The sequence below is a fragment of the Dryobates pubescens genome, chromosome 13 (genome assembly GCF_014839835.1).
Source record: "Dryobates pubescens isolate bDryPub1 chromosome 13, bDryPub1.pri, whole genome shotgun sequence".
In the NCBI taxonomy this organism is placed as follows: domain Eukaryota; kingdom Metazoa; phylum Chordata; class Aves; order Piciformes; family Picidae; genus Dryobates; species Dryobates pubescens.
Genome location: NC_071624.1, coordinates 30,190,013 through 30,205,835, shown reverse-complemented (window position 1 = coordinate 30,205,835; position 15,823 = coordinate 30,190,013). Strand labels below are relative to the sequence as shown.

Sequence of the window (15,823 nt, the reverse complement as noted above, 5' to 3'; positions counted from 1 at the left end):
AAAGGAGGTTTGGGGATTTGTTTCACATTTAAGTATATCTGTAGTAACTAGTTCAGGTTTCTTTCAAAACATCAATCACAGCCCAAGTGAAATGCTGTGGATATGAGACCTGGAATTTCCAGCCAAGAAATTCTAGATACAGATTCTCAAAAAGCCATAAAACCAGACCAAATTGCTGCAGTGCCTTCTTTGTCTCTGTCTATACTGTTGGAGACTGTCCTCAGGAACCCCAGACCCCTGAAGCCCCAGAGCAAATGAGGATAAAGGAGGCACTTGCCTTGGCTGATGAGGGCTGGATTAGGGATCAGTTAAGCAACCCTGATATCCATCAATCCATGGGTCCTGATGCGATGCACTTGTGCGTGCTGAAGGAGCTGGAAGAAGTCATCGCTAGGCCCCCCTCCATCATCTTTGGTAGGTCTTGCGAAGAGGTGTCTGAGAACTGGAGGAAAGCAAATGTCACTCCAGTCTTCAAACAGGGCAAGAAGGAGGACCTGGGTAACAACAGACAGGTCAGCCTCACCTCCATGCTTAACCAACCTAATGGTCTTTTATGAGGACATAGCCAGGTGGATAGATGATGGTAGCGCAGTGGATGTGGTTTATCTTGATCTCAGGACCTGGACAAGCTGGAGAGCTGGGCAGGGAGAAATTTAATGAAATACAACAAGGACAAGTGTAAAGTCTTGCATGTGAAAAAGAACAACCACAATGGACCAGTATAGGTTGGGGGCTGACCTGTTGGAGAGCAGCATAGGGGACTTGTGGGTCCTGGTGGGCAGAAGGATAATCATAAGCCAGCAATGTGCCCTTGTGGCCAAGAAGGCTCCCTGTGAGCTGCGTACCTTTCACTTTCAGAAAAAGCATCTGAGCCAAGGAAAACAGATGCCAGTTCTGGATGCAAACTAATTTATTCAGGAGCATATTTTGAAAGAAAAGCCTGTATCTATTTAATTTCAAGCTTCTCCTAAGAGTTACAGCAACACTAACTAGGGCAGCATTTTCCTCAGGTTTCCTAGGAGGCAAAGCCAATTTCCAGACAGCAGGATGTCCCTGCGGTGAGCACTAATGGCCATCGAGAAGTAATGACACCACAGTGTGTATATGTATGTATATACACATATATATACATGGAAGAAATAATTTACTTAATTTCCTTCATTATTATTGCCTTCTCAGATTAATTTTAATTGCGGCTTTAAATAAAAAGCACCAGGAACCACTGCCTCCCGCTCCGTTTGGCGGGCCTGACCCGCAGCCTGTTCCCGGCCCTGAGGCAATCGCCCCCCGCCCCGGCCGCCTTCTCCCTCCGCTAGCGGGGCGAAGGCCTCCACGAGCCGCGGCCTTTCGTTACCAGAGCAACACCCAGCTCGGGGCCTTCCTCCTCCTCCCCTCACGGCTCCTCCTCTTCCTCCCCCCGCCGCACCCTCTTCCACCTACCCGGCCTCGACGGCGGCGATGGAGGCGGCGGGTGGCCGCGGCCTGGGCAGCGGCGCCGGGCGGGAGGCGCCCGCCGCCCGATGAGGTACCGGCGCCGGGCTCTGGTCGGGGAGGGCGGGAAAGGGGCTTCTGGCGGCCGCTCCCTCGCAGAGCCCGGGACCGGGAGGGAGCGGGGACGCACCTCAGAGTTGCCTTCTGTCTGTGCCGGGGGGGCAGTGGGAGCCGGCGGGGACCCCCCAGCGCTGTGCTCATCGGCTTTGACCATCCCGCCGCCTCTGAGGGGGCCGGCGGCGAGTTGAACTGCGGCGCGGCCCGGCGAGGGGTGCGGGCGAGGCTGGCGCGGCCCAGCCACAGCGGCCTGGGAGCGACTCCTGAAGTGTAGTGGGAGGCAGAGGCTGCGGAGAGCCGGGGAATGTCCGAGGAGACTTTATCAAAGCCTTTCTTTGATCTGACTGGGAAGAAGAAATCCTAGAGGCTGCGTGCAGATTTCTCACCGCCCGAAATCGTGTTTGTTAACTAAGTTACTTGAAAGTTTGTTAGGCAGAGTGCCAGGAGAAGCTGCATTACTCGAACAATGGGATCGTTCACTTTGTTTTTTAGCACGGAGCTGTCAGTTTCTGCACAAACAGGCCCGAAGGCACTGACAAGAGAGCTAATGAGATTTTGTATTCCTCCCTCTTTAAAAAGAGACAAACATTCATGCCCTGAGCATGCTGACACCCCGAGTGATCCTGTTCACACGAGTCAGAACTGTTTCCAGTTTATTTTCTTTATTCGTGTGCATAAAATGACAGAAGCTGAATTTTGTCTGGATTGAAGTATGATGTAATCTTTGGCCAACAAAAATACAGCGGTAGCAGCATTTCTAAAGGGTAGTAAGTTCCCCTTTTTGCATTTTAAATTAAAGCAATTTACTCATCTAAATCTACTTTCTCTTTTAAAGACAAGAATTCTAAGTTTGTGCAGATGTATTAAGAACTTGCAGCACACGCCCACACTTTGCTTTAACCCTTTTGTGTCCTCAGTGAAACTAGGGCTGTGTACAGTAAACTTGGGACACACAAAAAAAAATATTCAAAGAGAAATCTGGAAGAGTTTGAAACGTTGGAAATTTCATTATAATCCTTTTTGAATGTTTCAATAATAGTGACAAAAGTTGTGCCAAACCTGGCTTCATTCTCAAAAACCATCCCTCTTAATCACATCGGCGCAGAAAAGTAGGTTTAAGCCAGTTTGACCCCTGTACACTGTCACAGAACTGAAAAACTGCCCTGGAAGACAACAGAAAGATGTCAGTGGGAAGAATTAAATCTGCATTGGGGTAGTGTTGCTGTTAGATTGCTGCTTGGTGGCTGCGTTTCTTTTTTTCACCTGGCCATATGGTCCAGGCTTTTTTAAATGCTTCTTACAAAATGCACTAACCTGGTTCTGCTCACTTACCCAGACAGGATAATCTCATTAATCTCATAATGGCCCTCAATTTTAAGCATGCACTGGCTTTTGACTAGGCTTGTCTCTGAACAAGTGCTTACCATTTTAGTAGTTTTTGCTTCCTTCCCATCGCCTGCTTCTTCTTTGGCCTACTACGGTTACTATTTTGGTTAAATTATGCAGCACTTCTAAGATTGCTTCTGCAAAGGCTACTGCTGGTCTCCTTTTCATCAGCTTCTCTGTTCTGATGTGCAGTGAAACAACTGCAGATTTTACTAAGGCACCAGGTTGACTGCAGGCTAGAAAATCAACATGTGAGTGAAAGGAACTCATTTAACAGGGCACACAGAAAGTTGGCTTGTGGAGACAGGGCACAAACCCAGCATGCCAGCTTTCATACAATCATAGAATTGTTTCAGTTGGAAAAGACCTCTAATATCATCGAGTCCAACTGTTGATTAGAACAGACAGACAGCATCTCTCAAAAAGAGAATCTTTGCTTCATGCAGGCAATCACTCAGTACAATCTGTTGTATTTTTGTGTTGGGTTTTTTCTTGGTTGGTTTGGATTTTTTGCTCCCTCCGAACCAGTTATCTCTTCCTTCAACTCTGACTTTTTATATCCTGCTCTAGGAGACAAAAGAGCAAAAATCTGGATCAGAAAACCCCTCCCACCATGCAAGCAAACTGCGGTCACCTCCACAACATCCCAGGGAGTGATGACTCCACTCAGAGCACCCACGCAGGGAGGCTGCCAGGAGATGCCTCGTGCCACCAGAGCGGAGATGTCCGCATCCAGCTGAACTCTGCGGCGGGAGAAGCCAGAGACCACACCAGCTCCCGGCACTCACGGCAGGGCTCCCAAAGTCGCTCCCATGGACATGCCCACAGTGAAGCAGCGGGGCTGGATGATTCCGCTCCAGACTCAGAGGAACATGGTGGCAGCTCCCTCTCAGAGCTCAGATACCTCCTGCAGTGGCTGCACAAAAGTCTGCCCTATATCTTGATTCTGTGTGTCAAACTGGTCGTGCAGCATATAATTGGTAGAGTATAACAAAATACTGTCTGAGGGAACTGACACACACCCCACATCCCCCCCCCAGCAAAGAGATAATCATAATAACCATGCCTGCAATAGAATTCAATTTCTTTTTAGCTTTATTTTTATTTATTTATCAGAAAGACTTACTGAACTACATTTCAGTGGCTTCTATTTCCTTTGCTGGCATATGTACAATGTGCTTAATTATTCTGGTTTGATAGTCTAAGCTCTATTAATTGTAATTACAAAGATGTATTAGAAGTGGCTGTTTATTAACCCAGTTCAGTAATTACTTTATTTTATTTTCCTGTGTATAACTGACCCTTTTTTCCTAATAGGCATTTCTCTTGGAATTGGGCTGCTAACAACTTATATGTATGCAAACAAAAGCATAGTAAATCAGGTTTTTCTAAGAGTAAGTATCACCCTATGCAACAAAACCCTACAAGTTAATCAAGATCTTTATCCATCAATTTTTGAAAGAAATGTTTTATTTACCTGGTAATATTTGGGGTCAAAGTTTCCAAGGTGGAATTCTTAAAGCTTCTGTACACTGTAGAGCTTCTCAGTTAGCAAGGTCTGCAAAATTCAAAGGGAGTGTTTTCCCTCCTTTGCCCCCCTCAACTGTGCATACTGAAATCAACTGAGGAAAGCTTTCTGGAACTAAGGAAGAATTTAACTGTATCTGTGGAATCAAAAGCAATTAACAGTTTGAACTTTCATCAGTCTCTGTTCACTGCCAAAGGAAAATTTGTTGTTTCTTCATTGTGGGGGTGGATTTTGGTTGTGCTTGTAGAGAAAAAAAAAAGCACCTTGATGTGCACAGAAATGATGTTGAAAACATTAAAATTGCTGCTTTACCTTTCAGTTTAGTTCTCCTAGTTTATGAAATTTGTTAGTGCTTTGGAGGTGTATTTAAGACACTGATAGCAAGATGAGGACTATAATATGTCTGCAATTATCTTACAGGAACGGTGCTCCAAGTTGCAATGTGCTTGGTTACTGGTGTACCTAACTGGATCATCACTCCTCTTGTATTACACTTTCCATTCTCAGTCACTGTATTACAGGTAAGTAGAGGACAATCTCTACTCACATCATAAATTGCTCAGATATTAACTGGGAACATTTTATCTGGGCTGCTGCTGTTCATCTTTAATTGTGGCATTGGTTTCTCTTTCATTTTAATCTTCTTTCTTCCTCTTCTGCCAAACTGAACAGGTGCTATCCTTAAAAGTACTTTGGAATTTGCAAGATTAGACTCTATACTCAACTTAATGGCACTGCTGTACCATGAGGAATGTACCTGGGTTTCATTCCTAGCCTTGACCCTACCACCACCTTGCCTTTGGCACACTGAATGTGCCATACTAGGGCTCCAGCTGATTTTTTTCTTCTCGCCCCTTACCATTCTGTAGCAGCACTCCTGGCTCTAAATCACTCCAAGGCTGTGTTGCTAAAATGCAAAAGTAAGTCTATGTCCAGAAGATGGGGGGGTTGTGATGACAAGACAGGTAGGAAGGTTCAAAACCAGAAAGGCTGTTAAAGGTCATAAATTACCATCTTACAATAAAGAGTTGATTTTCTTAGCAAATATGTTTCCTCTGTGTAAAACCAAGTTTCCTTTTTTAATTAAACCTGCTGTGAGAATCTCTGGTTATACTTTCCTCTAAACAGGGTGCTCCAGTAACTTCTGATACTTGTTTTTTGTAGCTTAGTCTTCTTGAAGCCTACTGTGGATTTTATGGACTTGTGGGAGGTACTTTGGATTGTGGGAATCACAGACTTTATTCTGAAATTCCTCTTCATGGGCTTCAAGTGCTTTATTCTCTTAGTGCCTTCTTTTATGATGTCCTTTAAATCAAAGGTAAGGAAACAAGCTGTATTTTTGCTTCCACATCAGAGTGTTCTATGGCAAGATTAGGTAATTATTAAATTCTATCCAGAGAAAAGTCTTTTTAATTAAAGGTCTGTATATAATCCACCACTGCACTGTGGGTTAGAACACCCTGTGGATTTCATGTTCTTCCCTGCTTGGTGCTGAGGAAGGTTTGCAGTCTGATCTGAACCAATTGCTTGTATTATGTCATCAGATAAATGGGTTTATTTCTGTCTTTAAGGGGGGGGGGGGGGGGGGAGGGAAATGAAGAAACCTTTTATTTGCTGCTCTGTGAGAATGTGTATGCAGGTGGTTAGCATGGAGCAGCTGGAGCACAGTAAATTTTCTACAGGCTTGACAGGAACTGATATGGGAAGGTTTTAAGATCTGTGCATGCTAACAGCTGGGATTTTTTCCTGTCTCTTCAGAAAATAATTCAGATGTTTTTGTTAATAAACAATATTTATGTCAGATCAATGAATTTGATTCATAGCTTAACTCCTCAAACCACTGAAGTTTAAGAATTTTCACAGTAGCCTACACTAGCTTATGGTTTATTTTTATCTGCTCAGTGATGTGTCAGCATTTGAACAGGAGGTTTTGGTAGGTTTTCTCTCTTCAAATGTACCAGAACAAGTTTTTCCTCAGGTAAAAACAATTTCTAAATGCTGATTTATAATCAAGAACTCCTTTTTTTTTTTTCCCCCTACAGCTAGTGAGCTAACATCCAAAAAAATAGTTATTGAAAATTCCATTACATCAAGTGACCTACTTTGTGGCTAAATTAGAGTAATCTGGTCAATAGTGGCAAATTATGCAGTGCATAGAAAGAATACTTCCTTCCTGTTACAGAGACAAACTTAAGGGAATAAAGTAAGAGTTAAGCTAAATAGCTATGATTATACAAGCACACACACACAGAGTGTTCTGTAGGGTGCTGGTGCTTTGTAGTTGTCATTCAGTAATGGTTAGGGTGTCATTGAACTCTTTTGGCCTGTTAATCCAGCAATTTATGGTTGTTAACAAAGAATTGGCCTTACTCTCATTTTTGTTTAATCCTGGATGCAGGGCACAGCTCTGCTAATAGGAAGCTGATCTCTGGGACCACATTTGTCTTATTTTTTGTTTTCCAAATACCTTTTATTTTTGCTTTTAATGCTCATGAAGTCTGACAGTGGTGTTAAGTAGGTAGGCATCTGATAAAGCTATCCTGGTGTAGCCTATGAACTTGATTTTCTGCAGTACAGCAATGGTGCTACTGTTATTTGTACAGCTGTGGTGAAGACTCATCATCTCATCCTCATTCTTTCTCATGGTTCATATTTAGCTGTTTCAAGATATGATAAGAGGAAATTCCTCAAAAGAATAACAATGTGTCTTTGTATTTTAAAACCCCTGTGTGTTTTAAATCTTGAGCAATTCCTTTGCATGTCTTGCTTAGGGCTACTGGTACATGCTGTTAGAAGAACTCTGCCAGTATTACCGTATGTTTGTCCCCATACCAGTTTGGTTCCGTTATCTGATTGGCAAAGGGGAGCTGGACAGTGTACTAGGATGGACCCTAGGGATACTGCTGGGCCTTCTCTACCTCATCCTGAAAGTATGTAAGCTTTATATTCCTCTCAAACTATTCTGCAGTAACTATAGTTGGAGGGTTAGACACACAAACGTAACACATTTCTGGAAGTTCTCTTGTGTTTGAGCTGATTTGCAAATCAGGGCTTGTTTCACTTGAGACAGCCTTCCAAAACTGACAGGAAAACTGTCTCAGGACACAAGATCTTCTTTTTCCTGCACCTGTTCTGGGATTAGATTTGGGTTGCATAGGAAAGAGCACTGTTACTACAGCTCCCCTCACAGCAGACACTGATCAGACTGTTAGCAGATGCTGAGGAAAAGAGCTTGCAAAACCACAGGTAAAATTCATGGCTGAATCAGCCTCTTCCAGGCAACCAGATTTACTCTGAGAGTATCCTGTATGATGCTAGACCAGTTAAACATAAGTGGCTGTATGCTTTACCAACAGCTAATTTGCCCCAGACAGAACCAAACTCACTACAAGTTTGGCTTTGAACATGGAACATACTTTTTAATGCTACAGGATCTTGACTACAAGTCTAAAGACTATTACATATATGATAGTAATGTTGATATATTTGTACTTCAGTCCTTCATTGTAGAACCTCAACACTATTTTGCTTTTAAAGAACAGACATTAACTAGGAAAATCCTTCAGGCTAAATTCTTAGTTTGGTTATCATAGAATGGCTCAAGTTAGAAGGGGCCTTAGAGATCATCTCCTCCAAAGTCCTCACCATTGGCAGGGACGCTGCTCAACTGGACTCAGCTGCTCAAAGCCTCATCCAACCTGGCCTTCAACACTCCCAGAGACGAGGCAGCCACAACCTCCCTAGGCAACCTATTCCAGAGTTTCACCACTCTCATACTGAAGAACCTCTTCCTCAGATCCAGTCTAACCCTGCTCTCCCTCAGCTTCAAACCATTACCCCTTGTCATGTTGCTAGGCACCCTTATGAAAAGTCTCTATCCAGGCTTCCTGTATGTTTAGGTAATAGAAGGCACCTCTAAGGTCGCCCTGGAGTCATCTCTTCTCCAGGCTGAATGACCGCAGCTCCTTCAGCTGGGGACACCAGAACTGGATATAGTATTCAAGGTGGGGGCTCACATCTATTAAGCAGTGAAAATTGGGTCAGTGTGAACTGCAACTCTGCTTAAGTTATGCCAAAAATCAAACTAGACTTCTAGTGTTGGAGTCTGCACAAAAGCTTGGAAGCTTTTTAGTTCTGAGGAGCATCCTAAACATAACTCAGTTTTTCTATCCCATTTCAGATTTTGAGCTTTTTTGGGCAATTGAGAAACTTCAGACAGGTCTTACGGATATTTTGTACACGACCAGTGAGTACTGAATTCTCTTATGACAAAATAAACTCAATTTACATGAAAACACTTCCTTTCTAAAGAACTCATTCCTGTAGTACGTTGCATTGTTCTAGCAACAGACAACTGCATGTTTAAAGCAAACCTTGTGAACTTGTTCTCCCATTATGTTGTCAGCTGAAAACAAACTCTATTCTGCATGTCTCTTCAGATAAATCTATGAGGAGATTTTGTCCTTTTCCCTGTTTTTTTAACTGCAATTAAACCTAGCTGGATGCAGGCATAGCTTTAGGCTGAATTACAGTGAGAACTGAAGCTTGCCAAAATAACTCACACGCAAGCAACTCGTTAGAATTGTAACTAGATAATCTTCCTCTGTAGGAAGAGCTATTGTTCAGTCTGCTGTTCCTGCAGTGAAAGATACAGAACGTTTTGAAGTGCTGTCCTTGAACTGAGCATCACGAAGCACTTCTCATTTTCTGAGTGCTGTCTTGTTCAAATTGGAACTTAACACAGTGTGTTTCTCAGAGGTCACTTAAAATAATAACTGCTACAGATTTTTGCAGTGTCTTTGATCAGGGAAAGATACTAACTAGAGGGCATGGTAAGAAGGAGCAGATAAGCTGTGGGCCTCATGATGACCATTAAAAAACTTAGCAACATTTAATTGGATTAGGGATTGAAGAGTTTTCCTGACACAGCAGTCCTTATTCCCAGTTCCTCTCTGTCTTGGTATTTTTGTGTTTGTACTGGCTTTTTTACCCCCCTAGTCACTAATATCTGCTTAAAATGCCTTGTTTTACAGCACTATGGGGTGACAGCTAGCAAGAGACAGTGTTCTGAGTTGGATGATATTTGTTCTATCTGCCAAGCTGAATTTCAGAAGCCTATTCTGCTTATCTGCCAGGTAATACACAAAATCCAAGCAATTTTCTGCAGACTTAAGAGTATTTTAACCATCTGGCAAACAAAACAACATAGAGTTAGTTTAGTATGTTTTCTGATTACTATTAGAAATCAAGCTATGCAAATAATATACTCTCTGATAAACAGAAGAGCTTAGAAGCTCTAAGTTCTCCTTCTTTTCATTACAGCACACATTTTGTGAAGAATGCATCTCTTTATGGTTTAATAGAGAAAAAACGTGTCCACTCTGCAAAACTGTTATTGCAGACCATGTTAACAAGTGGAAGGATGGAGCCACATCTATGCATCTACAGATTTTCTAAAGCACATCAACTTGGTTTACAGTTCATTCAAGTTGAGGTTTTGCAGTTTACTGCAGATGTAGGTGGCACAAGGAATGAATTTCCAAAGTCTAGATAAAGAGCTTCTATGAAATGTTTCCATATTTTTAAACAGTGCAGAAAATGTTAACTTGACCTTCTTAAGGAAAGTTTTAAGTTTTCAGGGTGAATGCAGGAAAAACAGCACTGCTTCTTGCCAGGTCCTTGAACAATGCTGCATCACTTTTTGCAGCAGGTTCTTAACATTTTGTTTAAACTTTCAGTAGAGTTACAGGCTATACTAAATTGTCTTTAGCCTTCTAACATGACTCAACCCATTTTATTAAGATTATGAGCAAATTTGGTACTCTGGAGTACAGTGAGAATTAGAGCTGCTTGTCACCTGGCATTAAAGGTCATTCAATGCTTGCCCAGTAGATGAGAGAAAACAGCTTCCTATTCATGCACCTGTAACAGCAACTATTTCTCACTGTACCTGGAGATAAGCCACAAGAGGAAGAGGTTTTCCCCTCAGGTTCTTGTAGGCTTCTAACGAATTTTGGCTTAATACCTAAACCAACCACTGAGGATAGTTTTATACATAGCCTTTTGTAACACTGGTATTTTTAAACCAAACCTTTAATACTATATTTTTGTCATATGAAGAACCAGATTTTCTTACAGGGGAGAATCTATTTTATACTATATTTGCAATTTGTAGTATGCATAACAATCAGAGAGAATAAATGGATTTAAATCTTATTTGTTTGGTGCACGTTGAATAAAGCAACAAAGTTCATTGCTGTTTCAGTATTAACTTGCATGGAAGCTCACTGCTGGGTATTTCCTGTTAAACTGATGTCTTTGCAAAACAAAAACACTCCACATGTTGCAACTTTTTCATGACTAGTCTTGATTGCTCATTACAGAACTAATTTACATACATTTTTTTTTCCTTGACTTTTTTTTTTTACCTGGCTCTTCAGATTAGACAAAAATACCCAAAACAAAACCCACTCCAATTACTCTGTTACAGCAAAGTTAAATTGAGTTGCCATTAACTTGTGTCTTAACTGAATACCTTTAGGAAACTTCTAAATTAGAGAAAAAACAGAACTGAAAAGTTAAACACTTACTTGAATGATGTAGCATCCAATGGCAACCATGAAGTAGCAGCTGCCACAACCGGATATAAATCAATAAGGAGGGCTGACAGGGCATGATGAGAGAGTGCCTGTAAAGCTCACCAAGACTGTATTATGGGGTACAACAACATGTGGTGTCAGTGCTATAAGTCAACCCTGGATTGTGACTGTTTAGTCTTTGTCTACCACACAGTAGTAGCATCATCTGCCTAGAGTAGCGATGGCTATTGGTCAGGGCTGGGACCAGGGAACAATTCAGCCTGTATTCCCTCTTTCTGTTGATGCACGTTTATTAAGAGCCAGTGAAAATTATCCAAACTCAGTAATTTTATCAAACACTTTTTATTAAAAACCAAAGAACTAAAAAGAGATTTTGATCAACCAGTTCAGATTTACACTTGATAAATGAAACAAGTCATTCTCATCTTAGTTACAGAGAGGAACAAAAAGTGAGTCACTTACATCCATGAATGGCATCCTCTCTGATCCGCTTGTCAGTGTCATGCTATGAAGATGCAACTCTTCCTCATCAAGCCCACTCAGGCCAGGGTAGCTGCCCTGCTTGCCACACACACAGACACACAGTCACCCAGCACATGTCTGACTCTGCAGGAGACAGAACAGAGAAGAGGATGACAAATGGCAATCAACAGCCACTTACTAAGAGCCCAAGAACCGAGGTGAAGGTACCAGGTCTTGATAAGACAGGATGAACACAACTAGCACCTGTCAGGTCCTTGAAGTTCTAAGCAGAATTCCTCCTCCCTCCCTTTCCCTTCAAAGCTGTCACGAAAGACAATGATTTAGAGCCATAGTTAGACTTAGGGCCTACCTACTTCCTAAAAAAAAATTCAAAAGTAAATAGGTCACTTGGATTAACATAATGCTTAAATTTGCATTTAATTGCTATTCACATCCATCTTATTCAGCAGTTGAGTATTTTTAGTTCCAGTAAACTGTGGAAGATGACAAACAGAAGAGGGATTACCTTTGTTTCTACTAAGGCAGCTCAAGTTTGTTTCTTGAAGACAGCTACAAAGCCAAGTTAATCTAGAAGAGAACAATCTGCAGAAGTTCATATACAGGAACTGCACACAGTATATCGAGGGTCTATAGGAAGAATATTTAATTTGCCCTGTACTTAACTTCTCCTCTTTTCCCTTTACTAAGAAAATGAAACAGCAACTGTCCTGCTGTAGAGACAGCCTTCAAAAAACCAGCCAAACCCAAGTGGCTGTCCTAAGAACCAACAGTAGCCTCCCTCCATGTTTGATGCACTTTCCGGTTAACAGCGAGAAGATGTTGGGAGTCATATCAAAAAAACAAATAGACCCACAGCAAACATTCACTGGATGGTTAGAGTGGACTCAAACATTAAATGTTCTGCAGCAGTTCAGCTTTTAGAGAGCAAGACCAAAAAAAAAAAAAACCCAAGAGGGATATTCAAAAGAACAATTGACTCATTTATTTTTATCTTTTATTATGAGCTAATACCAGGATGACATTCAAATGTCAGATGGCACAATTAAGACAGTCTTGGTAGGAATTATTCCAGCATTCCCAAAATTACAATTTAGTACACGAATGGCATCAAATGTATGCATCACTCCCACAGAGAAAAATGATGAAATTCTGAATATCTTCTACCAGAATAGTTTCTGCATCAAATGGGAAAAGAAAAACTGCTGGTAACACAGCTGACCTCGAAACCTTTTGTGATAATGACCTGCAGAACAAAAGAGTCCCCTGCTTAACATCTGGTAAAAAAAAAACCCAAACCAAACCAAACCAACAAACCGTAAAATAAATATGACTTTTGTTCAAGTTTAAGATTTAATACTTTTATATGGTTAGCCACAACAGGTATTAACCTCAGGTGTTTTTTTTTGGTGGTTTTTTTTTGTGTTTTTTTGTTTTTTTAACTATATTTTTGTAATGCTACAAAACTCCTATAAAATCAAATTATAGTGAATTTTTTTTCAGTGATTATAATTAAAAAAGCGCAGCTTGTACAAAATAAAAAAAATAAGATTCTATACTCTAATGAAAAAATTTAAGACATTTTTAAATGAACAAAAGAAAGCACTTGTTAAGCTCTCCAATATTCAATGCACTCTGCACTTATCTGAAATAGCCAGACAGGAGCTAGAACTCCACTCCCCTTAGTTCACACCTAGTAATTTTGACACTATTATATATATATAGAGGATCTATGTCTGATATTTTTACAAATAAATACAGGATAAACCATATTGCATAGTGTGTGCTTGCTGTCTGAGTCACACTCCCAAAAGTTTCACAGTTATGGTAGGGAATTAAACTTAAGATTATCTATGGGATGAAACATTGACAGTACGTGGAATTTGCTTTTCAACCCGCTGAATCGTATCCATAATTAATCGGTGAACTCAGACAAACAACTCTTGCCATTCTTGCCAGCCATATTAAACCAAACCTACTGGACATTTCTATCCAGCCAACCAAAAAGCAACTGTTAGCTGTAACTAGGACCAAGAGAGATCTGCTTCAAAAAAAGAATTATTATTAATTCTTAACTAAGTTCCTTTATCCTCAGTAAACGCATCAGGAAACCGATGTTAACCGGTGGCAGAGGGAGGCACTGCTTGAGGTGTATTTGCAAATATGCATAATACAAACACACATCAACACCCTTGAGATTCACAACCTTGTCACCAAATTCTCTCACTGCCAAATGAAAAAAGGCAATTCATCTGCCAGTACAATTTATGTCACTCGAAGGTAACTTGATTTTTCCTTACAAAACTAAGAAGAAAGAAATATTCCAACAAAAGGCTTATCAGGAAGAGAGGAAAAAAAAAGAAACCAGCACAAAGGAAAACACAACTAATTGTTGCTCAATCATAACCATCTTTTTTTGTTGGTTCTTTGTCAGTATCAAGATTTTGCTGAATCCTTCCAACTTGCAAATTTGAGAGAACAGCACTCTGATTGGATTCAACTTTTCCTAAAGAGAGTTTTATGGCTTGGATCCTATGGCTCAAAAAGATTCAGTATACACAGAGTAAGCAGAATCTATCAAAAAATCCCTACTGTTGTGAAACACTAGAAGTAGACTTTGCACAGTCTGACTAAAGATAATGCAACGTGTGGCAGGCAAAAAGTGACAGGACTTGTATGCAGTTGCATGATCATCTACACACACACGCACACACCATACACACTCTAACTAGTGTAAAGCTCTGCAGATATTAACCCTTTCACCAGCTATGTTCATGGAAATGCTTTCTTTAAGGCAGGAAGTTATATAAGTAAGGTAAAGTTACCTTTATTTTATTCTTTGTACCTGTAAGTCTTCTTTTTTGTACAGATTGTGACAATTTCAAAGCATAAATAGTGTCCTTAAAACATGTTTCCTAAATTAAGTTGCTAAAGTTCTGACCCACTGTGGAAGACATTCACTGAAAGGCCATTTAACACTTTTCTCATACAATCAGCAAATTTATTGCCTCAGCATAGAAAAAAATGTCGATAAATTTAGAAATGTATAATGGCAGGGAGCACCCAGGAACAAACAAACAAAAAAATCCTCAAATTCTTACCCACTGCTTACAAAAAGGTTGTGGTTTTGGGTTTTCTTTCCCTTACACTGGAGAATTTGTGCACGTTCCCCGTGGTCCTAGGTGTCTCTAGCGACCTTGTATCCGATGCACATTTTCTTGATCTGTGGGTAAGAATCTGAAGGCATTCAGCTGTCTCCACCTAAGGACTACTGTATACAAAAGTGATGTTTCCCAGTGAAATGTCTGCTGAGGACAAGGGTGAAATAAGCAGGACGTGTGTGTGAGCCCATGGCTTCCAGTAAAGCCTAGAACATAGCAGCATTGCCTTTTGATTAGATCCATTTGTCTTTGCAGGAACAGGGATTTCAGCTGGGTAAGCAAGGGAAACAGTTCTCTCCCACCCCACATTGCCAAGCTGGTAATTGAGTGATTCATTATTCATCTGTTGTTTCACCAGGAGAAGAATCAGAACTAGAGCCTTTTACTTTCTTCACAGCAACCAATTTTGCTTCTATAATTTTGGGATGCTTTCCATAATGAGCTGAATCAAAAAAATCTATTTGAAAAATATATATATTTTTATATATATAAAAAAAACTCATTATGTTTTGAATGTGAAATACCAATTCATTTCCTCTTTCATCTTTGATTCCACCCCATTGTAGGAAACAGCTTAACCAAGCTTGCATGCTAATCACCCCTCAGACACAAGCGTGCAGGCATTTCATACTCTGCCTAGTGAAAGGGCTAACCCTCCTCGACACATTCACCACTAGACCAGTGATTCTGAAGCAACATCCTGACCCTTAATACTGTCAGTTTCAAGCTATCAAGCTGAAAAATCCTTGATAAGGTGAGAAGATGTCACCGTGAATCAGTTAGATGATGTGCCTAGAGTTCTGCAATACCATTTTCTAAAAGTTTTTTTTGTCTTTTGTTGTTTTTTTTATGCACCATTGATTGACAGGAAAAAAAAAAAGAGGAGGAGAAGGGGGAAAAAAACCAAAAATTAGAACTCCATTATTTCTTTGCTTTCCAAGTCGCTCTGTGCAATGACTGACTCTTTGATACTGTCACTTTGTCAAAGTAAACCATGCAAGCCCTCCTAGTTCAGCTTCAAGGGGGGGGCTTAGGTCCGTTCTTTGTTTTCCACCTTCAAAGACTTTAAAAACATGGAGGGGGAGGGGGGAAGGGGGGGGAAAAAAAAAAAAAGAAAAAAG

At 40.9% G+C, this 15,823-nt stretch overlaps 1 protein-coding gene and 1 long non-coding RNA gene across 4 annotated transcripts; one reads left to right on the top strand and one right to left on the bottom strand.

Moving 5' to 3' along the window:
- Positions 1-281: 281 nt before the first annotated feature.
- On the bottom strand, positions 282-1,556 carry LOC128897649 (uncharacterized). 2 transcript variants are annotated; one of them, XR_008462510.1, is made up of 3 exons: positions 1,441-1,556; positions 541-629; positions 282-442 (listed from the first exon to the last, which is right to left on the bottom strand). It is a non-coding gene; the product is annotated as an uncharacterized LOC128897649 (long non-coding RNA). The 2 variants fall into 2 exon arrangements; XR_008462511.1 differs by lacking the exon at positions 1,441-1,556 and adding an exon at positions 1,355-1,408.
- RNFT1 (ring finger protein, transmembrane 1) lies at positions 1,429-15,558 on the top strand. Of its 2 annotated transcripts, none has more exons than XM_054166318.1 (9): positions 1,429-1,525; positions 3,505-3,914; positions 4,252-4,328; positions 4,883-4,983; positions 5,627-5,780; positions 7,234-7,392; positions 8,643-8,708; positions 9,496-9,597; positions 13,976-15,558. In XM_054166318.1, the coding sequence occupies exons 1-9, from the start codon at positions 1,521-1,523 to the stop codon at positions 14,147-14,149; spliced, it is 1,248 nt and encodes a 415-aa protein (XP_054022293.1). In that variant the 5' UTR covers positions 1,429-1,520; the 3' UTR covers positions 14,150-15,558. The 2 variants fall into 2 exon arrangements, with proteins under 2 accessions (XP_054022293.1, XP_054022294.1); XM_054166319.1 differs by lacking the exon at positions 13,976-15,558 and adding an exon at positions 9,785-10,701.
- The last annotated feature ends 265 nt before the right edge of the window (positions 15,559-15,823 follow it).